General features: G+C 42.3%; 1 protein-coding gene across 2 annotated transcripts in view; it reads left to right on the top strand.

The window, feature by feature from the left end:
• Positions 1-26,631, top strand: part of ARHGEF17 (Rho guanine nucleotide exchange factor 17) — a 2,179,236-nt gene that overhangs the window by 1,728,353 nt on the left and 424,252 nt on the right. For both annotated transcript variants that reach the window (XM_044071304.1, XM_044071302.1), the window contains one exon: positions 9,931-10,040. In XM_044071304.1, coding sequence (XP_043927239.1) covers positions 9,931-10,040 — 110 coding nt within the window. The remainder of the gene's footprint in view (positions 1-9,930; positions 10,041-26,631) is intronic.

The raw sequence follows: 26,631 nt of genomic DNA, 5'->3' as shown, positions 1-26,631 counted from the left end.
GGGCTGGCATGACCTGGCATGACCAGACAGGAGGAGATGGTAACCACACACACAACAATCCCAGTCCCACATAGACCTACCACAACTGCAAACCAAACACATAAAAATGCAAAGACATACTCGGAGGCTCTAATAAAAAACTTACCAAAACAACAGAGGCTCCCTAAGCAGACATCCAAAAATCCACCACCTCAAAACAAAGCACATGCAACACATACTTCAATAAATCAGTGTGTCAACCAATCACAGCCCTTAAGGCCAAACACCATGCCTGATACACTAGTAATAGGTGACTCTATAGTCAGACACACTGATGTCCCGCTGACCAGGCTGAACAAGGAGAGGGTGACTGTGAGCTGTCTATTGGGAGCTAGGATCCGCCACATAACACACGCACTCAAGTCACTCCAAAGCAAGTACAAATATGACTCCGTCATTGTCCATGCTGGCGTGAATGACCTGAGACGTACCTCTCTGGACTACATGAAAAGAGACATAGAGGAGCTCTCCGATTATGTAGCCCAGGCTGGTATGTCCCTGACCGTGAGCAGCATCTTGCCCTCACCAAGAATGATACCACAATACAAAGACAAGATGATCAGCTTTAATAATTCGCTCAAGTACTGGTGTCATTCTAAGGGGATCCATTGTCTGTCTGCCTGGGATGACATGTTGGACAAGCCACGCTGCTTCGCAAGGGATGGCTTACACCTGTCACCACTGGGCTTCCAGATATTGGCTAAGGCTCTTGCCACCCCCATAGTGCCTTTTTTAGGCAAGGCTCAAAAGACAAACCCACCTCCTTAGAAAACAAAAATGGAAAAAAATTAAGGGTAATGCTGCTCAACGCCAGAAGTCTAAATCTCAAGATGCAGGCACTCGATGCACTCCTCAGCATCGAGAACATCGACGTCTGTGCAGTAACTGAAACCTGGTTCAAGGCTCATGAGAGCACCCCAGCGCTACCAGGCTATACCTCGTATCATGCTTTTCGGCCCCAAAACCCGGGACGAACCACAAAGGGAAGGGGAGTGTCCATATTCATCAAGGACACCCACACCTCCAGGTTAATAGCAACACATGAAGCATCAGAGACCATACAGGTGCAACTAACCATAGGCAAAACTGCTATAGAACTGGTAGCATGTTACAGACCACCCTCCCAATCTCAGGAACCCCACTCAGCCTTCCTGAAGACATTGGAGGATATGAATGTATCACAAAATACCATCATACTGGGAGACTTCAACTACCCAAACATAGACTGGGTACATTATTCTAGCCCTAATACCCTAGCCCAAAGGTTCCTGGAATTCATAAATTCAAATGCACTGGAACAACTAGTCACCTCTCCCACTAGGGGAGATAATATACTAGACCTGATCATCACAAACATGGGGACAAAATGCTCCACACCGGAAGTATATCCCTCACTAGTGAGATCTGACCACAAACTAATCACCCTGGATATACATATCCCACCTCCACCCCCAGCACAAAAGACCACAGTGAAAAACTTCTCTAAAGCAGACTTCACTCTTCTTAAGACTGAGATGGTATCCTTTAAGCCCACTGTGTCAGTGGATACCACATCCCACAATGCCGAATCCTTCACAAATGCTTTCTATGGACATCTCCAAGAATGCATGGATCATGCAATCCCAAATAAATCCAAGTCACTTTCCACCAAAGGCAAGCATCCTGTCTGGTGGACCTCAGCCATTAACAAATTGTATAACAAAAGAAGGAAGCTACTGCACGTCAGAGCAAAATCCCATGAAGGGAAGACATCTCTGATCAACATTAACAGAAAACTACGTTCTCTCATAAAAACATCCAAGGCCAACTTTGAGAGAAAAATCGCTAAGGACACTAAAGATAACCACAAAGCCTTCTTCAGCTATGTTAGAAACCTGGGCGCAAACCCTCAGATATGCTCAGAGTTAGTTCACAACAACAAAAAATACACTGAACCCACAGATATTGCCAACATTCTGGCTGACAGGTTCAGTGCAAATTTCTCCCCTCCCTCACCCCCAAAAGAAGAAATACTTATCCCAGCTGAATGTAATCTCCCTGTCATCTCAGATGTCCAAGTGAGAACCGCCCTAAACAAAGCTAAAAACACAGCATCAATGGGACCTGACGGTATCCCGGGTTGCGTGTTACGTGAACTCCAAGAGGAGATAAACCCACACATAAAAATGCTACTTAACCTTAGCCTTACTTCAGGATATGTACCTGAACAGTGGCGTACAGCAACAGTGGTCCCACTCCACAAAGGGGGTACCTCTACAGACCCTGGAAACTACCTCCCCATAAGCTTAACCAGCCTGGTCTGAAAAGCTATGGAAAGAATCATTATGATACTCATAAATAGAGACATAGGGGACCTACAGACACTTGACCCTACCCAGTTCGGCTTTGTAAAGGGCAGATCCTGCCTTTTGAACCTGGTTGACTTTTTCGAAACAGTCACTAGAGCCATTGATGAGGGCAAAGCAGTCCATACAGCCTACCTGGACTTGGCTAAGGCCTTCGACACAATACCCCACTCAGGCATCATAGATAAGCTCAACAGCTTAAACGTAAACCCTTATGTCACCAGATGGGTTGCAAACTGGCTAAAGGACAGAACCCATAAAGTTAAAATCGCTGGAGCAATGTCAGACTCAAAGCCAGTCACAAGTGGTGTCCCACAGGGATCTGTCCTGGGACCCCTCTTGTTCGGCATTTATTTCTCAGATGTTAAAGCAAACATGGGAGGGTTGTGGCTGACAAAGTTCGCAGATGACTGCAAACTAGGCGCCATAGTCGATACACCAGCGGACACATACATCCTACAGAAAGGCCTCACAGAAACGGACAACTGGTGCCGGAGTCACGGCCTTAAACTAAATGCCAAAAAATGTATAGTCATCCCCTTTGGGAAAAACAAAGTACCCACAAATTATGACATAGACAGCAACCCACTGAGTATGGAAAAAGTAATCAGAGACCTAGGGACCCAAGTCGACAGCGACCTCTCATTTGACACCCACGTTGCCAAAGTGGTTAGAAAAACATTCTACCTTGCACACCTCATCATGAAGGGATTCACATCCAGATCCAGGGATGTCATTGTACCCCTATACTCCTCCCTCATCAGACCCATGATTGAGTACAATGCCCCATTTGGTATGTACCTCACCCGGCATTTGCAACAGCCGGAGAGACCACAAAAGTACCTCACCAAGAGGATCAAGGGTCTCCAACATATGTCTTATTCTGCCAGACTAAAGAAACTTCAGCTCTGTTCAGTAGCATACTGCCTGCTCAGAGGTGATCTCTGCCTGACGTACAAGGCCATGTCCAATCAGGATCTGATGGACATGCTCCACCTCAAAAGATCCAAATCCATCAGGACCACGAGAGCTAAAGACTTAAACCTCGGCACAAGCATGAATAGGACATGCTGGAGGGATAGATTCATAACCCAGAGGCTTCCCATGCTTTGGAACAGGATCCCAGTTCGTATTAGGCAGAGCCCCTCACTGACTCTCTTCAAGAGAAATCTTGATGAGTGGATGAGAGATCGTAAGTTTACCCCAGGGGTCACATCTGTGTTACTGCTAGACAGGGGCACAGTAAACTAATTCTGTTATATAAGGGGACCTTCATTGTGTCACTACTAGACAGAGGCACAGTATTCTAATTTTATTCTGTACATTTTTGTACCACTTCATGGGGTGGCAAAAGCCACATCACTATGGCTAGGCTTACAAATGCCCTAGGGCAGATAGCCTAGTACTATAATATGAAACTAGACTATGAAACTATGACATTGCTGACCTTACTGCAGTACCCTTCATTACACGCTCAGCTTAAAGATCATCTCAAGAATGAGGCAGTTTGCAAATGCTTTACCTCTAGACACATCACCTAATCCCCTAGTCTCCCCTTCACCAGTCAGACACCTCTGTCTTCCTCAGATTATCGCCGTGCACTAATATGTGACATCCCTTCCACATTGTATATATTGCATACCGTTAATTTCTGTGTGCCCTTATTACTTTTGCTATCTTTTACACTTAGTGCTCCATCACGTCATCATTTCCCTCTTTTCTTCTTCTTCCTGCCTTACTGTAACCATCCCTTCCTAGTGTTCAGTGTAGTGTTTACTTTTTTATTATCACTGTTATGACTAATTGCTTTCTTCACACAACATTTTGTTAATATTCGTAATACTTCAACTTGCTTGTCTAGTGTCATTCATATTTGTCCTGGCTGAGACTGAAATAAGTCCATTTGGATCAGTGCTCTACTCCATTTACCAGATTGAATAAATAAATAAATTCCTTACATATTTTTGTCATAACTCTGCTTTCAGTGTGATAACTGTCTGGTGACATTTGTGACATATGATACCTAGCACGTCCTTTCTCAGCTTTTATGGTACTACCAAAGTTTTATGTCCGGTATGTATAGTGCACCTACACTGTGCATTGTGACTCAATTAACAATGCTGCTGATGGCCATGTATAAGAATATTCTTGCAAATGCCTGCATGCAAAAATCCAACCACAATGTTGCATGGGTCTGCTTTGTGCATGCATTGAAACTCTAGATGTTCAGTATAAGAATTGCTGCTGCAGTATCCTTCTTTATCCTTGGAAATTAGATTCAGATAGACATTCTTCCTTCTTACCTGATTTCCAGAACAATGGACATTCCCAGGGAACAGCTGGTCTTCTCTCCATGCTGACAATGTCACCGACACATGTAGTGTAAAGCAGAGAGCAACACATGCCACCTGCAGTTCTTTTTGCAACATAAAGGGATAATTACCACTTTGAGGAAAAAATGTAATATGTTGTATTCCTGTTTTGATGACTAAAATAGCTACTAATCATGGAACCTTTGTGTATTGGTGGACTGCTGTTGCAGATTGTATTTTGGAGGTCTTTATAAGGCCAGTGATGTCCCCAGAAAAGATCATCAGTAAAGATGGCTGCAGGAACAGAGTCCCCTGAAGGACTGTCACATTCAGTGCTTTTTCTTCTCTTTTTTGTCTAAGGTAAAGCCACAAGGTTTCTTCTGGTAATCATGCTGCTTACTTCAGTAAGAAAACACTGCTGTCCAGGGTCCTAAATCTTTCACCCCTTCTTGAATATGTATATGATATGGAAACTTTTTCCACTGTCCCAAGAGGAATCCACTGCTCTTCTAGTAGAAAAGCCTTATGCTTATGGGATAACGAAAGAAGCATAGGGGCAGTTGTTTTCACAGAAGAATGGAGAAACCAAAGAAGGTCATGATAAATGTCAAATGTTCGGCTGATCATTATCTGAGCTTGTTGAGACTCATCTGTTCAAGGTTCACCTGTTTTGCTAAGGTGTGGTGCAAACTTACTCAGCCTGTAGTATATTTGAGGGATGGGGAGGAGAAAAACAAATGGGGGGAGGTTGAAAAATTTTAAAAAAGTGATTTTAATTGTACTCATCATCTCCAGTTTGATGAGTTGTTAAAACATACTGAATCTAGAAGCTTATGAGCAGAAAAACACATGTCTTTTGTTATTCCTGCCAGCCCAGCAAGAGCCTGAGGGCTGTGGCAACAGTGAAGCACACTGTTGTTGAACTCATCAACAATGCCTCCTTTTACTACATCCTCACCTGGTGGAACACTTTGGAGGGGGACAGGGGGGGGGGTCACATTTTTACTGCATAACCAGGCCTTGTTCATAGCAGCAACTGCATCTCAGATGGGTACTATTCCCTAGCCACCCACAGAGAATGCATAGTTGGTACCAACCAATAGAGAATAGTTTCCTTCTTTGAACATCCCTACTTTGTTTTTCCATGCATCAGAAATCCCAGTGAAATCTGGAGTGTCAGCACAGCCATCCAAGAAATGTCCTCCCTACACATACCTGCCCTGGACCTCCCACTATAAATGATTTGCTGATGAGTATGCTGCTCCCTGTCAAGGGGTACACGTACTAACACCTGTCTATGGAGAATCTTCCACTTCAGGCGCAGATCCACCAGGTGAAAGAAAGAAGGACTCCTCACCTGACAGGATGCCTTGGAGCTTGATAAGGAAGAGGAGGAGTTAGCCATTTCCATCCAGTTTTAATTTCCTCTAGGTGTGGTACTGATAAAGCAAAATCTTTATTGTCTGGCTCCCCTCCAAAGGATGTGTTGTATGGAGAAATATTAGTTTAATCAAGGGGCATTGTGATATGCCAAAGTATTATTGGAGGCGCACAAAGATACCTGGAGTTCCTAGTATAGAGGAGCTCATTCTTGCACATGACCCAGCAGTGTTCTAGGTATTTGAAAACACCTTCCTTGAGCTGTATTTCCATCTTCCAACCCATTGTATGTCAGATAGATATTACAAGATCTAGGGAAAGTTCAGATATATTCCATAAAAATGCAGTATCTGGCCACACTGTTGTATCACTGGGGGCTGAAAGAGAGAAGAGAGTGCTGGACCACTGGGGGAAGAATGTGCTTCATCCTCAATGGGAATTAAATAAGTGTTATTTATTTTTGCCTCTCCCACTCATCAGACCCTGTATAAAACAATTTATTCCCTTCCTGCAGGAGAGTTGAAATCATGCCATAGGCCTTGCAACAGGTGGCCCCATCCTTCACTATGGAAAGTGAGACCTTACTGGCCACGTTTATATTACCCTACCATATGATTTAAATAGCGAACGCTATAAAATATCTAAACCACAAAATATCGAACATACAGAACAGCAAATTTTTTTCCAGGGAAAAAATTTGCTGTTCCAAAACACAAACACACAACACAAGCACACCAAAATAAATAAACCACACACATACACTTAACAAAACCATAATTCTAACCCTGCACTACTACCTATCCACTCACCTTAACCCAACCCTAACCCTAAAGTCCCTAACTACTGCACACTCACCTTACCCGCTCCCTAACCCTAAAGTCCCTAACTACCACACACTCACCTTACTCGCTCCCTAACCTTAAAGTCCCTAACTACCACACACTCACCTTACCCGCTCCCTAACCCTAAAGCCCCTAACTACCGCACACTCACCTTACCCCGATCCGTTCCCACACTTTAACCCTGTCCGTAACCTCCGTTCGCATACTTACCTTACCCCGGTCCGTAACCTTCCCAGCACAGTAGAGTAAATAGTGAAGCCATGGAACGGACAACTGAAATCTTACCCTAGGTAAGATTATGAAGTTCCATGGCTTTGCTATTTTGAGTTTTCGACAAAAACGGGTCGCTATTATAGCATTCGAAGTTTAAAAACTTCGATACTATAATATAGACCCTACTGGCCTACCCACTCTTGAGATGATGGTTCATGAATTCCTGGGGTAAGAGTTGCAAGGCAGGCATCATATACATACTCTGATGAGGGGGCTATTTTGAGAGTAAGGAGAGATGTACCCTGACTAGGACAGTGTGTGTATGTACATCATGAAATGCATTGTACAGAATGGCACCCACTCAATCCCTCCTTAATATCAATAGTGGTAGCCTGATCACAGCCAGGAAGTACTTGCCTTTCTGCTGAAAATCACCTTACAGGATTAGTAAGGTAGTGTAAGCTTCTCACCCCCACCCATCCTGGTGTGGTTCCTCCAGTGCTTGAGCTGCTGTTTGAGGTTGTCTTTGTCATAATCAGGGCTCTGGCTGTTTACACTACAGTGCCAGGCAAAGCAGTCATTTTCCAGATACACATCCTTCTTTACCAAGCTGATGTTCTTAGGCAAGTGTATGATATAATGGCTGATTTTTCTGACTGGGACTCTTAAACAGGGCTATAACAGATATCGGTGAAAATAAGCAAACACACCACCAAATGTGACTAATGACTATCCAAGGAGGAACTACTCTAACTGTAGACATAGCCATGCGTCATTTAGAAATGGTCATTAAAGGAGGATGTCAAACAACAAATGACCTTACTTCCCTTACATCTCTCCCACTATTCAAAACTAACCTAAAACTATTCATTTCAAACCACTGGCTATGCTCTTGCCATACCCGACTAATCCTTTTCTTCTTCCTTCTTTTCCTTTCCTTTATTCCCATACTATCTTTTCCCTCTAAACCCATTTCTTCTTACTCCCTCACTCTAGCAAATTAGACCTCCTTTCCTAGCTTGACTGCTCTTTTTCCACTCACAAAAAGAACTTATTCTTTAACCTTCCTTATATTGCAACTGTGCATGTAACATTAACTTAATCTCTGTCCATGCTAGAAATGTAGTTATATGCCATACATAACTGCAGTAGTTTCAATTTGTATGTTTCTTCTATCATACCTTGGTAATTTTTATGTTTCATTTTACTTTAGTTTAATTCTGTATATTTTGAAAATATTCTAGTTTTATCTTTAATATGTTTATTTAGTACTGTAGCGGAGCTTTTCTCCTCGGGCCTCCACTGAAAATGGACATGTATCCAGCTGGACTAGCCCAGTTAACAAATGTAAAATAAATAAATAAATAAACAGATTGTGAATGTGCCTCTGGACAAGAAACTACTCTTCAAACTCCACTTATCAGGAGATGTTCAAAAGACTGAAGGAGAAATAGAAGCCCATTAAAACAGTTAGGCAGTTATTTCATCCTCTTATTCTGTTCTGCCGTAGGAACTACCACAGTAAATAGTAGCCCTTTTCAAAGAAAATCAGGAAGATAATTCAAACAAAAAAGAGTTTTTGAAAAGAGAGCTGAGAAGAGACAGAGGTTGGGGTAGGTTACTACACACCAAGTGCAGAGGAGGGAATGGTTCTAGCCACAGCCAAGAAGACCCCCTCCTACTGACTATACCATTCCACCTACATCCCTGTCTTACCAGCTCCTATCAGACCACTTGGGAAGGGAGAGTTTCTCACTTTAAAGAGGACTGGGTTAGTATGACTAGAAATCTGTAACTAAGAGAGGACTAGAAGTTGGAGATGTAGAAAGGATCCTCTTAGCAGAGCAAGAAATAGGTTATATTTCTGGCACTTCTTAGTACCCAGAAAGAACATCCTTTGGAGACTTGTTCTGAATCTGTCCAAGTTAAACAAATTTCTGAGAGTGAAACATTCAGAATTTCAGTTTGCAAACCCTTTTCACTCTGTTTTTGCAGGACACATTTGTTTTGACTGGGAGTACAAAGGATGCTGTCTTTTGCATCCCTGTTAACTAGAAGCACAGGCAGTTTCTCAGATTTGCAAAAGGAAATGGAACACTTTCAGTTTACCTGCATTCTCTTTTAACTATCGACTGTTCCCAGAGTGTTTACCAGATGCTTAGCTCCAGTGTTTTGCCACAGCTAGAAGGAGGTAAAGAAAAGTCATATTGTTACCTTCTAGTGTCGTGGGAGCCAGTCACATCTTGGTTTCTTCTGGGATAGTAGTCACTCTGTGGTACCTTTTTTGGGCTCTTCTGGTTCCTGATCCAAGGTTCATGTTAGTGGTGTATCTGTTGCAACTTCCCAGCTAAAAGGGGACAAAGATCCTGTCCAGAATATATACCAGTGAGTTAAACTTCATTAAGGAGGAGCCTGAAGATGGTTCAATGTAGTTCATCCTTTTAATGGAATTCGTTAGGCCAATATGAAGACTGAACCATCTTGGGGGCCATACTTCATAGCAAGTCACGCAGACTCTCTTTCACACAAGAAAAATCTGCCTAACAAATTCCAATTCTCTTCCGTTGGAGTGCACTCAATTTATGTAATGCTTAATATGCACTGATTATTGCTGACATGTAAAATAAGTAATGTAAACTACACACTATTTATGGCACTATGTTTTAATATGTAAATTGGTAATGCATAAAATGCAGAGTATCACGTTACACATAAATTATTTTGAGCTGGTTACTGCACTGGGTTAAGCTGTTGTGTTTTAACTTTCTTTTTCCTTTCTTTTTTTCTTTCTTTCTGTAGAAGGCAGTAGGTGGTAAGAAGGACCGTTCCCTGTTTTTGTTTACAGATCTTTTAGTTTGCACTACTCTGAAGCGTAAATCAGGTTCTCTGCGTCGCAGCTCTATGAGCTTGTAAGTATTTCCATTTTCCTTCAAACATAGTTCACCTTGCCAATAGTTTATTATGCACTTGTTTGCCAAAGTAATCTACACTGACTCAAATCTCTTGCTTTCAAATGGGTTGCAGAGAAAGAGCAAATTAGATGGCTCCACAGTTGCTGACTTGTCTCCTTACAATTGTCAACTATTGGTAATCTCAACAAATTGATGGAGATCAGATTTCTGTTGCTTGTTTACTGCTTGCAGTGTTTTTTTGTAAACATAACATACACACGCACACGCGCACACACACACACACACACACACACACACACACACACACAAATTCTGTAGAAATGGCAGCAATAGTTAACAGTATCTCTTGCAGCACTGATTATCAAGTTAGTGGATGAGTACCATTCCTTGGGTTTGTCATTCTGCAGAATAGCTGGTGAACCTATTGATTATCACTTAATTGTGAGTGGGGAAGGTATTGTTTTCACTGCTGTAGTTCCATCTTGACATTGATATGGAAAGGTGTGATAGAGACTGTTTAAGTGATCATTTGGATGAACTGGACCTGTTTTTGTTGTTGCAAATGTGCCATTGTATCCTGTTACATGAGTGCTGTCTGTTCATTCATGATGTATTTTTCGGTAACCGTTTTAAGTACCGGGACATAATTTAGCAAGTCCTGAAATGCTGAGACTGAAAGGCTGAAATAGCAGACTTAAAATCTAGAAGTCTGAGATGGCCATTTCTAGGAATATTACCTTTTATCTGAGATATGGAGATATCTGAGTTGATATATATATAATATGTTTATTGTGTTTCACTGTTGCAGTAATAACCACATAGTTTTTCTTTCTGTGGTAGCCTTTGGCCAGCCAGAGTACCAGAGATTTAACTCCTTTCTACTGGGCTGATGGACACACTGCACCTGGTACCAGGATATCTGGGTATAAGGGTCCTCTCCCAGTGCCATCTTATAAGTCTTTCTTGTACCAAATAAAGGGAGGGGGGGGCCCAGGTGAAGCTCCAAGCCTGAAGCACAAGGCAGTGTGCAAGGGAAGGAACCATAGAGACCTAATCAGAAAGTGAGAGAGAGGGAAGGGTATTGGGAAGGGCTTGGGAAGGGGATGCCCACCCTAACCTGAAGGCATGAGAGAGCGGATGGAGGGAGCGAAGGCTTGCTGCTACAGTGAAGATGCTCAAACATCTACATTTTTGGTAAGTAGATAACAATTATACTATATTCACTGTGTTTCACTATTGCATTAATAACCATATGGGAGGATTCCAAAGTTGAGGAGATGGGAGGCTCAACAAGATATAGCCTCCCTAACTAAAATTGTCGGTTGATCATCCTCGACTTCAGAAGTAATGAAGTAAGCTATGGCAGTGAGCATTCACACTAAGGAGTACTTCTCCAAGTTCCACACACTGGCCTTCAGTTATATGAACACACCTAAATCTGCAGGCATGGGGTCCTCAAAAGGACTGTATCAGAGGCCTCAGACACCTGTTAAGTATGAATGAGAGGGATTGCAAAAGCACATCATTGGGACCCACATCCTTGAGCTCAGCAGGAATGTTAGATGCCTTAGTCACATCTTCAGAATCCAAAGCCACCTTCTCCATAAGTGAATTAACCATGCCCTTCTTAAAGGTTGGGGGTATCTGAAGTTGGGCATGAGCTCAAAGATGCCATGGGTTAAGGCATAGAGTTTGCTCCAGTCTAAGCAGTTTCATTATATCTATTTATACTTTGTTGACCAGGTAAGCCCCACTAGGCCAATGGCCTATTATCAGTGGCAATCTAAGGTAGTATTCATATTGACTAGGGGACATTTTCAATAAGTGCCATGGGATTTTTTTTTTACATCCACCTGAGCTATCACCAAGTCAGGCAGATGGAGCCTTGGTTTAATACCTCATTTGAAGTATGGTACACTCATGAGTGTAGCACCCCCTCATACTGCGCTACATTGTCAGTATTGGAAATAATTGCAACTAGCTAGTTTGGGAATAAAACCTGCAGCATTCTGATCTTCCAGCATCATAGGCAAGTGTGCTGGACGTAAATCTGTGACAAACACTACAATTCCTAAAGTCATGTTCAGCTGCTAAGCAGAAGAACAAAGAACTATGGACATCTTTATGTGAGATTTCCCTAACACAAGGACACCTGCCTTCAGTCTTAAGAGCAGACATATACCCTAACACATAATCAGTCATCTGCCCCCTCCCCCCAAACAGTTTAACACAGTTACCTCTGTCAAGGAATGACATTAAGGAAACAAGATTCCCCCCATTGGGTACTTATTTTGACTTGGGTCCAGAGAAGGCCAAATGATGTCAGATGCCATACTGTGTAGACTGAACAATTTTTCATGCACTATGAACTGTGGCAGAAACATCTAAAATGCTGCAGGTAAATGTTAGCTTTAGAAATGTACTGAAATCCCCAATGGCTGGACATCTGCTCAGCCTGGAGGAGAATGGCACTATTCTCTTGAAAGTGGGCCCTTCTGTTACTGTTGTAATAGTGATCTATATGAAGAACGTGCCATGTGCTAATATAATATCAGAAAATTTTGCATGACCAGCCAGTCGTGCAGAATAAAAAACTAAAAGTAAGTACATCACCACATACAAATTATATAATTTTACACTTTCACTGATCTCGTTTGTGTGTGTGTGTGTGTGTGTGTGTGTGTGTGTGTGTGTGCACACTAGAGCAGTAACCTAGTAAGTTTATTAGAAAAATGTCTGTAATGAATATTACAGTGGTACAAATGTACACAGCCCATACAGGACAGCAGTGTAAAGCAGCATACTGTATACTTCCATGTGCAGCCAACAAAAGAGTGGGTTAAAAGCAAAGATTATGTGCCTCTAGTTACTTGTTTTATTACCATACCTGTCAAACAGAAAAACACGGCTTCATATTGAAATGTCAGCATTGTTAATGTTAAGTGCCGACTCAAAAAAAAAGAAAAAAGCCCGAAGTGCAGGAGAGGAGCAAATACAGAACATCAGTTTTTCCTTTGAACTTTTTTGCAGGGGGTCAAACTCAAACCCCCTGCACCCCTTGATGTGGGTCAGGCCCCTGAAAAGTACAGTTATGTCTACTTACCATAAATGTAGATGCTCGAGTGTCTTCACTGTTGTTGTAATAACCATATGGGCTCTCCTTGCCATGTTAGCTCTTGGCCAGCCTGAGCACCAGAGATTTAAGTCTTGGATTCTCATTCCCAGGTCAAAGCCTCCAGGGTGGGTGTACCAGCTAAGAGAACTCAGAAGTCCAAACATAGGATGCCAACCTCTGCAAGCTTCTTGCAGTTGCTTAGCCCTCAAAAAAATGGTAAGGTCTCAGCTCCCCCAACCCCTTCCAGCCTGTTCCCAAGGAATGCATCTCCTTAGCTTAAGAGTTCTTCACATTTTGCCAAACATACAGCCAAGGGCAGATCATCCTACAGTGTCTGGAGTCTGCTCTGCTAAGAGAAGTAGCAAACACTCCCCAGAAAATGGAGTTTTGTCTTTTCAGAAAGAATGGAGGAAATAAGGCTGTGCTTCCCATATATCTTACCCATTAGACTATGACACGGGCACTGATGGGATCAAGTCCTCTGCTTCTCCCACTCATTTAATTTTATTTAGGGATGCTCTTTGCAGAATAAAAGAGCACTTCAAATGGGAAGCCATATAGGCATTAGATGCCCATAAAAGGTATTTTGGTTACTGGACTTAGATCCCCCTAAATCAGTAGCTATTTCAAGTCTTGGGAGCAATAGAGGATGCTGTCTTGGCTGCCTGCAAGAAACCTGCTATCATGTCTCCAACCCCTAAAAGCCCAATAGGGCTCTTAGTGTTTAGAAAATCTCAAAAATTCCTTTACAGAAAACCTGTGATGGAACCACCAAATGTATCTGTGGATCTAGAGACAGGGTCTAAATTGTTTCCTGCTCCCTGTTCTGTTCCCAGTGGTAGGGACAGCTGATAGGCCAACTGACCTGGGCAGAAAGTGTATAAGGTTACCTCACTGGCCTTCAGAGCCATTATCTGTCAGACACATATAACTAGACGTAGTTTCAGATTATTCTGCTAGACCAGAAGAGAGAGAGAGAAGACTAAGAAGGTTCTGGTGTGGATCTTAGGGAGAAATTATTGAACATCACCCAGATTATTAGTCAGATGACTAAGCCCTCTAGCAAGTGAGGTTGCATTCTGCCTCCAGGATGGCTGGTACAGGGTCTGTAATTAGGTAACAAACCTGACTGAGGCTACAGCACCAGCTCGAGGATGTCAAAGTGCAGCTCTTTAATGTACCCCTTGGAAGGATCTGCTGTTTGGGGTCCCTGCTGTGGAGGAATTCAGAAGGAAAGAGGATAGACATTGCAATCAGTGAAACAGCTTTTTATGCCTTTTTGCAAGGTGTGAAACAAACTACCAGTCTAAGTCTTGGCCTTAATGACCAGGCAAGAAAAGGTAACCAGGCAACGGTAAGAAGGTGCAGCACAAAAAGAAATAACAAGAAGACCAGAAGGGGAAGCCTGGGGTCTCCAGGTCGTACTAACCCCCTCAAATGGAACAGCAGTGATTATTTGGAACCTCTCTGTACCATGTCTTCCCCTTCCTCAAACTCCTTACCCATCCACAAGCTAGCAGGAAGAGTAACCCGGTTTATAAGGAGTTGAGAAGGCATCGCAAGAGGCAAATCAGTGTTCCAGGTAATCTCTCAGGTTTAGAACCTTCAGTCCTTAAGATAACAAAATATGTCAAGTATTCCCATGCACATTGATGGCAAATGCATGTGGTTCTCTGAATCCTACCAGTATCTCAGCAGACAGAAAGTAATGTTGTGTGAAATATTACTATAACAGTAGATGTCATTCTCATCACTGTTGCAGTTTTCTTCATAGACGAATGTCTTGCCAGGGGCAGCCTGATGCTCGGCCAGTATGAAAAAGCCTAAAGAAAGATATTTTATACTCAATAAGTCACATTAATGCTCCCTGCACAGAACATAGGATATAAAAGGGACTTGTGGACACAACTACCCTAGAACTGAATTGCCCCAGGAGAGAACAGTTGCCAAAGGGCAAAGGAGTCAGTGCACAGCTAAAAGTAAAACGTGTAGAACAAACAAGAGTGAGTTGGCAAGAGGGAGCAAATACTGCAACAGAGAAGAGAGAGACATCTACTGTTATGGTAGGATTTTACACACCTGTATCGTGTCCCCCTATGTCAACGTTGCAATATACTTTATAGAAGTGAGAGTAAAAAAGCTTAAGAAACAGAATGGGAGGTGCATAGCTGAGAATAGTCCTCAACAAACCTACATAAAATGGTTTCGGCAAAGCCTGCTCTAGTCCTACAAACCCTATCCAGCTTATAATGCTTAGTGGAGGTATGCACTGAAGACCAAGTAGCAGTTTCAAGGATGGAAGTGGTGTCCAACCCCTTGAAGAAGGCACCAGAAAAGGCAACATCCCTAGTGGAATGAGCTGCAGCAGAAGTAGACAGAGATTTTCCATGAAAAGAATAACAAAAGGAAATGGCCTTAAATTTCCAGGAAGAGACAATTTGCTTAGAAACAGCCAAACCCAAAAACCTTGGGTGAAACAAAAAGCTGATGAGACATACAAACAGTCCTAGTTTTATCCGAATAATACCTGAAATGTCTGTGCGAATCCAAGTTATGCGGGACCCTCTCACTAACAGACTGAGTAGAAGGGAAAAAGGAAGGGAGTTGTACCATCTGATTCAAGAACAACTCATGTACTACCTTGGGCATAAAAGAAGGATGAGTACAAAGGGACATCCTGTCCCTGTGAAAAAACAAAAAAAGGAAGAATGGCCATAAGGGCCTGGAGCTCAGAAACCCCCCGAGCAAAGTAATAACCAGCAGTAAAAAACAGTTTTTCACGTACAATGTTTCAAAGAAGCAAAATATGCATGCTCAAAATGAGCCTGAGTCAGTTTTTTCAAATCAAAATTAAGGTCCCAATGAAGAGGAGGAATAGGGTTTTTGGAGGCCTAAGAAACAGGGCGCCTTTAAGAAATTGCTTGACGTTGAAACAAGAGATCAAATGAGGACTCAACAGCAGACAAGCAGAAATGGCTGACAAATGGGCCTTCACAGAAGAATAGACCAAGCCAGACTGGAACAACTCACACAAATAAGAGAGGACCATAGGGACCCTCACTGAAAAAGGGTCCTGGTTATGAGCATGATGCCAGACCGAAAATCTTTTCCATTTGGACATGTAACTTGTTTCTGGTTGACAGTTTCCTTGCCTCCTGTAAAATCCAAGTACATCCTTAGAAAGCAGTTGTCTGAAAGGGATCAAAATCCCATCACCCACAATGTCAGTTGCAGAATGGACTAGTGGGAATGGATGATAGACCCCTTGTCCTGTGTGAGGAGCTTCAACCAGTGAGGTAACTTGTGATGATTGCCCCTGGCGAGATGCATTAAGAGGGGGAACTAGTGCTGTCCCGGCCAAAGGGGAGTCACTAGCAAGATTTTTCAGGAGTCCAGTTGAATCTTCTGCAGGACAATTGGAAGTAGAGGAAGAGGAGGGAAAGCATAAAGTAACATCCCCTTCCAAGGAAAGGAAAGGGCGTCCATCTTCCATGCCAGATGGCATGACACTCGGGAACAGAAGAGAGGAAGCTGCCTGTTCAGAGGGGAGGCATAAAGGTCTTCCTAAGGAGTACCCCACCGATAGGCAATGTCCAGAAATACGTGTATGTGAAGCATCCATTCGTGAACCTGTGTTTTGCATCTGCTCAGAGAATCTGCCACTAGATTTTGCTCTGAAGGAATGTATGCTGCCTGAAGAGTTAACTGATAACTGAGAGCCACTTCCCAAGCCTGAAGCGTCATCCTGCATCCTGCAGAGGAGGTAACATTTCGTGCCCCCCTGCTTGTTGACATACCACATCACTGTAGTGTTGTCTGTGTACACCTTCAAGGTGCCTGGAGAGAACACGGAGTGAAAGGGCCAGAATCAGAGCTCTCATATCTTTGATGTTGATATGGTTTGACTTCTAATGGAGAGGCCAAAGACCCTGAATTTTCAGGTGACTAAGAGAAGCCCCACCCCCACCCCATGTCTGAAGCATTGGTGAACAGCTCTTGAGAAGTGACTGAAGGCTAAAAGGGCCAGCCTGGGTTGAGACCGAACTGTTGAATCCACCAATCAAATTCCTTCTTGAGACAGGGAGGGAGGAGTACACTGAAATTCAGAGGGTGATGATGCTGTAGCCAAACTGACTTGAGGTACCATTAAAGCTTCTGCGTATGGAGTCTGGCAAGAGGAGGCATTGGAACAAAAGAGGCCATGAATCCTAGAGCCTGAAGAAACTCCCTGTCTGGTATGGCAGTCATAAGAAAAATTGACTGAAAGAAGGCTGTCAATGACAATACCTTTGGAGGCAGAAGAGAGGCCATCATTGGCACTGTCTGAATCCTGCATCCCAGATGCACATAATCCTGACTGGGAGTCAGGACGGACTTTTGAAAGTTGATAGTAAACCCCAGACTTTGAAGAAGAGCGTAGACGAACTGCAGATCTGAAGCAATTGACGAGGAGAAGGTGCCTAATGCAACAGGTCATCTAGATAAGGAAAAATCTGAATGCCTTGGAGCCTGCTGAAGGCAATCATAGGAGCTAGGCATTTTGTGAATACCCTTTGGGCAACAGAGAGGTCAAAGGGCAAAGCGGAGAACTGAAAATGAGAGGAAGATACAGAAAAACATAAAACTTCCTGAAGAGAGGGTGAATAGGAATACGAAGGTAAGCATCTTTCAGATCCAAGAACACCAGAAAAGCCTGGGATAATAAAAGAGGAAATAGAGTTTGGAAAGTAAGCATCCAAAAAAGGGATCTCGAGAAAGGTGTTGAGTTGGGAGAGATCCAAAATAGGTCTACAAGTGCCTTCCTTTCAAGGAACCAGGAACATCCTGGAATAAAAAACCCTTCCCACTTGGGAAGGGGGGACAGGTTGAATGGTTTCTTTGACAGGGAACCCTAGAGCATCCAGGAAATGAAGTGGCTCTAGAGGAGGTTGAAGAATCACTGAAAAAGGAGGGAGAGATTTCCATACCATGAAGTGACCCTGATGGATGATAGAACCCAAGAGTCTGAAGTGATGAGATGCCAATGTAGGACTTGAATAGGAAGCTCTATCTGAGGCTGTTCCTAGTGCCAGAAAGGAGGGTTCTCAGAAGCCTATCCTGGAACTTTCCAGGCTGAACACCTGCCTTAAAATCTTATTTCTTGTCCTCTCAAGCTCTTGTGGTTACACTGGAACTCATGGATGCCTGTCTCCCATTACCTATTCACATGGACCACAGATGCTTCCTCATTTTCAAAATGAAGGACTATCAATACCAGTTTGCCTCTCTGTCCTTTTGATTGGCTACTGCACTCAGAATATTTACAAAGTGCATGGCTCCAGTCATTGCATATTGCAGAGCCAAGGACATTCACATTTATCCCTACTCAGACGACTGCCTCAAACAGGCACTATCACAAGAGGTGGAGAGGACTGTGGAATTTGCTAATTGTTTTGAAAACCTGAGATTTTAATTCATTATCCCCAGGCCATGTCTTACCCCCTGTCAAAAGAATGGTGTTCCTTGGAACCATATTGGTCTCTACTGATCAAAGAGCCAGTATCAGGTCAAAATGCAGTCCCTTGCACAATACTTTCAGAATCTGGAACAGACGATTCTGGTCATAGCCAGGAAGATCCTAAGGGTACTAGCATTCATGTCCTCAACAATTCTTATGTTCTGCCATCAAGGATGCATATGAGGAAGCTCTAGTGTTACAGAAAAAAAACATTTGGAATCCCCACTTTCATCGACTGGAAGAGATAATTCCTGTGCAGCTTTGTCATTCATGAGCTGGAATGATGGACCATCCAGGTCAAACAGAACCTTACAGGTGCCTTTCAGATAGGATCCCATAATCAGACCTTGACCACAGATGCTTCAGATGTATTGCAGGGTGTCCACACAGATGACCCCAAAGTGCAAAGCATTTGGACACAGCTCACAGACAAAAGCATACAAATATAAGGGAAATAGTGGCCTTGATTCAGGAACTCAGAGCTTTCAAACCCATTTGGAAAGAAGAGGCCTTGCAAGTGATAATAGGCAAACACTATTTTACTCTTGTGCATTAGCAAGGATACAGTTACTCTTATCCCCTATGCAGGCTGGTCATAACTATTTAGGAGGTGGCTCTTCAGTCCCAGATTACCACAAGGAAGGTTATATCACATTCCATGCAAGTCAGTGGCAGACCGAGTAAGCAGATAAGCAGCAGATTCCCATGATTAGGAGTTAAGCAAGGATGTTTTTCTTCACAGAGACAGCCTCAGAGATAGATCTGTTTTCTTCTCTGAGCAAAAGTCAGATGTAGAAAACCTGCTGTAGAGCACTTCACAACAAAGCTTGGGAAGTGCATGCTTTCATATGGACATATCTCTGTGTATGCATTCTCTCTGATGCCCTTCTCCCATGGTGACTGAGAAAGTAAAGGGGGGGGCAAACATGCTTCTAAGGGCACTGTTTTAGCCCAGGTAGTACTGGTTTTGCCTCCTAGTTCAGAGGTTCAGTGAAAAACCCTCATGCTACCTTTGCATTTGGGATCTCCTTATACAGGACAAGGGGGCCTGATGCACCCCAAGTAGAAGACTCACTGATAACTGTCTGGCTGATTCATCCCTTTTGTTCTTCAGGCACCAGTACACTGAGGACATGCTGACTGGTTAAGGAGGCCAGGAAGCCTGCCAGAAGGTAATCTTATTTATCCAGATGGAAGAGTTTTTTTCTCTGGTTCCACAGCAAGAACCTGGACCCCATGCGTCGTCAGTGTCCTCCTTAATCTGCAATGCTTATGTGGCATATTCAAATTAAGCCTGACATATGCCTCTGTGAAAGCACATTTCACAGCCAATTCAGCCTGCTTTACCTATGTATTATAGTAGCCCGTTAAGCACTTCCTTAAGGGAAGTCTATAATTGGCACCACAAAGAAGGCTGCTGCTCCACAGCACTTGAGATATGTCATAGAAAAGCATATAAAGTGTCTTTTTAAATATCTAATATAGAAAACTGTTCTGTTACGTACTGTTTCCTCAGGAACAAGGATTTCAGAACTACAGGCCCTTATGTGCAGTGGGCCTTTTCTAATTTTCCATAAAGACAGAGTCAGCCTTAGGACCACCCTCCTCTTAAATGCGAAAAGTAATGTTCTTCCTCAGCAAATTATCCAGTTTTCTGATTTCTTTCCTAGCTCTCTGAAAAAGGCAGAAAGAGTGGTACATTTCTTAGATGTATGTAGCCCACTGATGTATTATTGGCATCAGAACCTTGGATCAGCTATTTGTGTCCTTTGCAACCAGGAATGAATGAAAGACAGACTCCAAACATGTGTTTTCAAAGTATCTGGCACATTATATTGCTTTTGTTACATTTTATTTATTTATTTATGTAAATTTGTTGACCGGGAGTGTCCGACTGGACGTAGGTCCATTTTTAGCGGAGGCCTGGGGAGAAAAGCTCCACAGTTAAAATAAACAGACAGGATATACATTGGATTACATAGTGACTAACAATTTACATAGCAATTACTTACAACATATTTCCAGATGAAGAACATAGTACATCAGTAGACAACTAGAATCTTTATCTGTGAAGTGCATACCAGACATTAACAAATGTTACAAGAAGAAGCAGTTTGTGTTGTATAATAAGTACTGGCTTATGAGCATCTGAGCTTGCTATAATCAAGGTAGTTAGTGGAGTGGAAAGAAAGGTAGTGGTTGGATGGGGTGGATGATATTAGAGTGGGAGTTGCAAGGGCATAGCCAGTATGTTTTTAGTTGCGCCTTTAGTAAAGTTTTGAAGTGGGTGCATGGTGGTATGGAGGTAGTTGTGGGTGGGAGTGAGTTCCATAATTTGGCTATGGCGCAAGAGAATAGTGCTTCACCAGCAGAGTTATTGGCCTTAGTGATCTGCAAGTGATTTTTGCTGCTGGATCTTAGTGGTCTGGTGGTGCGATAGGGTTGGAGTAGATTCTGGAGGGATGGGACATTTAGTGGATGGTTTACTAGTTTGTGGGCGAGTGAGAGTTGATACCACTGAAGGAGGTGAGGGAGTTCAAGCCAGCCCAGTTCAGCAAGTGAGAGACACTGGTGACTACGGTAGGATGCCCCTGTGGTGAATTTGGCGATTTTGTTGTAACAGGTCTCTAGCTTGTTTAGATCACATTGCCTTAGGTTGGTATATATTGGAGAGGCATAAAGTAGGGTGGAGATAAGGTGGGAATTTGCTATTGAAATCTTTGCTGCTTTGGTGAGAAATTGCTTATTTCTGTATAACGCTCCTAGTTTTTTGTGGACTTTTTTTATAGTCATATGTGAATGTCAAATTTTAGTTTGTCTATTTCCACTCCTAGCAATTTGATGTGTTCATTTGGGTATATAGTGGTGTCTTTTGCTGTGATGTTAAAGTGAGAGTTGTTTTGAGTATGTTTGGTGGGTTGGAAGATGAGTAGTTTAGTTTTGTTTGGGTTGAGTATTAATCGGGCATCGGATAACCATGTTTCAACAGAGGAAAAGGCTTCCTGTGTGACTTTTGCAGTTTTGGTAGGGACTGGGCTGAGCAGATGATGGTCGAGTCATCTGCGTATTGTATGAGTGTGCCATGTTTGGTGGCAGAGGCTAGATTATTGGTGTAAACAGAGAAGAGTAGGGGTCCAAGGATGGATCCTTGGGGAACCCCTATGGAGACAGGTAGTTGGGGAGATATGTCATTCTGCCATACAACGGATTGTTGGCAGTCAGACAGGTAACTCTGAAACCAGTTGGTGACCGATTGTGAGAAGGATAGGTTATTGAGGACAGAGATAAGTTGTTTGTGTGGGACCATGTCAAATGCTTTAGATAGGTCTAGGAAAGTAGCAGAGGAGAAGTAGCCATTGTTTTTATGCTGAAGGACAGTGTTAGTAAAGGAGAGTAAGGCAGTGGTGGTGCTATGGTTTGGTCGGAAACCATGCTGAGTACTGGAAAGGAGGTTGTTAGTAAGGAGGTAGTCTGAGACCTGAGAGTGTATGCATCTCTAGTATTTTGGAGAGTGGAGAGAGAATAGCTATGGGGTGGTAATTGGTTAGTTCTGTGGAGGGTCCGCCTTTGTGGAAGGGAATTATATGTGATACTTTCCACAGTGTGGGAACGTAACTTTCTGACAGAGATCGGTTAATCAAGATGGATACTGGGTAGGCCAGAGCATCAGCTGCGATTTGTAGGTATTCACTTGGGAGGCTGTCTGCTGCTAATTTGGTAGGTTTAAGTTTAGTTAAGAGTTTTTTTATGTTGGAGGTAGGTACAGGAGAAAAAGAGAAGGCAGTGGGGAGATTACTAGTTGAAGGTGTGGGTTGCAGGGGAGGGGGGTTGTGTTGTTTAGCTAGTGATAGTATGGTTTGGGTGAAGTGTGTGTTGAATGAGGAAGCAATATTTTCTGAGGAGTGAGGGATGTTAGGAGGGGGGGTACTGACTTTACCTGGGTGGAGGATGGAGTTTATGGAGGACCAGAACTGTTTGGGGCTGTGTTGTGAGGAGTCTAGGGCAGACTTGGTAGTATTGGGATTTGTCCTGTTTTATCAGCTTTTTGACTCTATTGCGTAGTTCTAGGAATTTCTGTCTAGCTGAAGGGGTTTTGGTTTTGTGCCAGTGCTCCCAGGCTTTATCCCTGTTTTTCATTTCTGACTTAGTGGTTTTCTGAAGCCATGGGGAGGGTTGTGCTTTGGTTCTGGAGAATCTTATGGGGGCATGGTAATTAAGGATGTTCAGGAAGGTAGTATTAAAAAATTCAACTGCATCATCTAGACTGAGGTACTTTAGAGGATGCCAGTTACATTCTTTGAGGGATGAGATGAATGTGAGTGGGTTAAAGTTTAGTTTTTTACGTATTTGACGGTAGATGACAGGTTTAGCTTGGTATAGGTATTTTTTGAATAGGAATGTTGGGGAGTGATCACTGAGGCTATCTGATAAGCAGCCTGTTAAATATGACTGGGGGCTCTTACTGACTAGTATCCAATCCAGGGTAGTGTGCTTGGTGGAGTCTTTATTTATCCTGGTTGGTGACTGGACTAGTTGAGTGAAGCCATGAAGGTGTACATGATGGGTTGGATTGTTGCCAGAACAGGATTGCCAGTCAATATTGAAATCACCTAAGATGATAGTTTCTTGGGGAGATGGTGGGTAGACCAGCTGAGGAGGTTTTCTAGGGGAGGGATGTTTTGGCCAGGTGGGAAGTAGCATCCAATTATGTTGATGGTTTTGTTTTGGTTAATTTTGAGGTTGGTATATATTATTTCTTCATTGCCTATTTGTGGAGCTGATGATTTTAAGATCTGGATGTTTAGATGCTGTTTAAATATTATAGCTACACCACCTCCTTTTTTGTTTAGCCGGTCTACTCTTAGTATGCCGTAACCTGTAGGTTACTTGTATCATGGGAGGGATTAGAAGCATCTGTGAGAGCCCACAGCATTACAAGCACTGTAGCTTTTCTTACATGGATGAATGTTCAGCTCATTCTGGAGGCATCTATGTAGTCTATAGTCCATATTGTTTATAAACACTACACGCTAGTTATTACCTTCAGCCAAGAGCTGAGTTTGCTGTGGTCATTCTATAGGGCCTGTTGCAACTCAACCAATGCTTCCACTTCTCATTCTGTGATCTCTGGTAGTTGTCCAAGTAGTAATTACTACTGCAGTAGTGATGTATGTAAAGAACATAGTACAGGTGTGTGAGAACTTAACCATAATGGTAGATCTTTGAGAAGATCACTGATGCAGTATTGGTTTTCCTTTTGCCATCACATCTTCTGTCCATCATGTGTACCATGGAGCTGTGATGGTATACCCTTTTCCTGTACAAGTTTCCAGTCTCCCTCTTCCACATGGCAGGGCCTCAGGTCTAGATAGATATGAGGACCCCTATTTATTCTATGTTCCTGTCCCTAACAGGGTCCATTTGTGCATATTTCTAGTTAGGCTGAACAGCTTGCTGGATTCCTGACTATGAAAGCTGTAAAACAGTGCAGGCAGATGTCAGCTTTATCCAGGAAATGTACTGAAGTCCCTATGGGGCAGATGTCAGGTTTTCTTTTGCAGATGTCCAACTGCAATTGCTACTGCAACAGTGATCTACTTGAACATCTACTATTACCTTAAGTAGCTATACAATTGTACCTTATTTACACAGTGGGCATAGCATTATTAAACACAGCATATGCATTCCACAGTTGGAGAGCTAATGCATTAAAATAATTCACTGTCAGATTAATAACTCATTGACGTTGTTATGACTGTAGCTGAAACAAACAGTACTTGAACATTTTCATGTACTTTTGTCATAACATTTGTTGCAACCTTTGAGAAAATTCTGAATCGTTGAACTGAATTACTACAATTCAGAGGCTTCTTTTACTGCTGAAGGCAGAGCATTCTAAAGGTATCATTTGCAGTGAAAGCTCTTTCTCCAGCATTAATAACAAGGTTGTGAAGAGTGTAATTGCTGAGAGAGCTTTTCCAATTTCTTGAAGGTAAAATTGCAACATTAGTCTATGAAATATAATTTACATTAGTGAACCTATTGATACAAATGTCCGTTATTTTGCGCCTCTGGGATACTGTAGAAGTGGACTATGTGAGGAGCAAAGTTGCAAACAGAGAAATATACTTAAGTATTTAGTAAATAATGACACTGACAGAGGAGATGCTACCAAGCAGGTGAAGTACAGTATCAGGTTATGGCATTAGCACATGCATACCTGAAGCATTTCTGGATTTTGAGCCAAGAAATCTGCTCATTTTAGAGCATGCTTTAAGCTGTCTGTCATGTTACTTGCATATAAGGATATTGTTTATATATTGCATTGGTTTGGTTAATCAGAGCTAATTTACCAAGAAGACTTAGGAATAAAACTTCAGAATTTATTTAATTTATGTATTCATTCATTCATTCATTCATTCATTCATTCATTCATTTATTGATTGATACCTTTTGTTTACTGGGAAAGTCTGACTGGGCACAGGTCCCATTTTCTGGGGAGGCCTGGGGAGAAATGCTTCATTTTACTGAATGAATAGAAGGCAATTATACAAGATTTACATGTTTGTTTGTCTTTCGGCTTTTTTCCGGTAAGGGGTCGCCACAGCGGAACTCCGGTCTGCTAATGATTGGCAGTAGATTTTTTACGAAATGCCGAGGTGCCAGCTCGACACCCAACCTTCAACGAAGGCACGCCCATTTACACACACATGCCTTTCGAATGCTACCCAACCACGGGGAGGACATGCAGACTCCACACAGAAGGCCCTCCCAAGCCAAGCCGAGAATCGAACGGGAGAACCTCTTGCTGTGAGGTAACAACGCTACCACCATACCACCGCGGCATAATTATACAAGAATTACATAAGAAATGTAAATATGTACATAGAATCAAAATTATGTGAGAGTTAATCAAAAAATAATAAATGTACATATATAAAATGTTAAATGAGCATGCATAAAATAGTAATTATATGACATTTAATGAAAACATGACAGTTAAAACAAGAATACGGTAAAATATTATGTAATAAAAAGCTTATAAGAGTCTAGTAATTTAGAAATAGAATCAGCTATAAATAGATATTGCGTAGGAGACAGTGAAGTAGTTATTGGATAAAGATGGCTTCAGATTATGGAGTATTGAGGAGGTCCAGATAAAAGATAGATAGAGTTAATAGCCGAGAGGGAAAGATGATAGAGGTTGTGAAGAAAGAGATGTGTTATGGGCAGTTACATAAAAGAGTAGTGGCAGTTAGTCTAGAGATTATCCAGGAACATCACTTGTACAGAGCTTGGTAACGGAGTAGGTAGGTCTTTAGTTGGGTTTTAAATGATTTTAGGAAATGTACTTGTCATATTACAAGTGAGAGGGAGTTCCAGGATTTAGCAAGGTGGTGAGAGACTAGTGATTTGTCAGCACAATAGTTGGGTTTGGATATTTGTAATAGGTGTTTCTCTGATGAACGTAGTGGCCTTGGAAGGGTTATATATTTGTATATGGTTGGAGCTGGATGGACAGTTGTTAGGTTTATGCACAATGTTATGGATTTGTGGAAGTTGTGAGTAGGTTAGATAATGTGGAATTTCATCCACTGTAATTACTTTAGGATGACACAGTTGTGGGTTTAATTTGGAAGGCTGCCAGCAAATCATGGTATTTTTAGTAATATTGCTCAAGTTTGTTTAACAAGGTCACGTGGATGTTAAGGATGGGTGCAGAATATATTAGAGTAGGCAAGTGGAGAGAAGAGGCAATGTTTTCCTATAGTGTCTGAGAGGAAGGGTTTGGCTTTATAGAGAGAGTGTAGTTTTTGGTGTAATTTGTTCATTATGTTTTGAATATATGTGTCAGATTTTAGGTTCTCATCTATACAAATGCCTAACAATTTAGTGTGTGTGACAATTTAAATTTTTGTTTTGTTGGATAGGGTAACTGAGAAAGAAGTTTTTTGATTGTAAGCTGTTTGGGAGTA

The sequence above is a fragment of the Protopterus annectens genome, chromosome 5.part0 (assembly GCF_019279795.1).
Source record: "Protopterus annectens isolate FY-2018-M chromosome 5.part0, PAN1.0, whole genome shotgun sequence".
Classification (NCBI taxonomy): Eukaryota; Metazoa; Chordata; order Ceratodontiformes; family Protopteridae; genus Protopterus; species Protopterus annectens.
The sequence above is the reverse complement of the archived record's forward strand: the minus strand, read 5'-3'. Positions and strand labels throughout refer to the sequence as shown.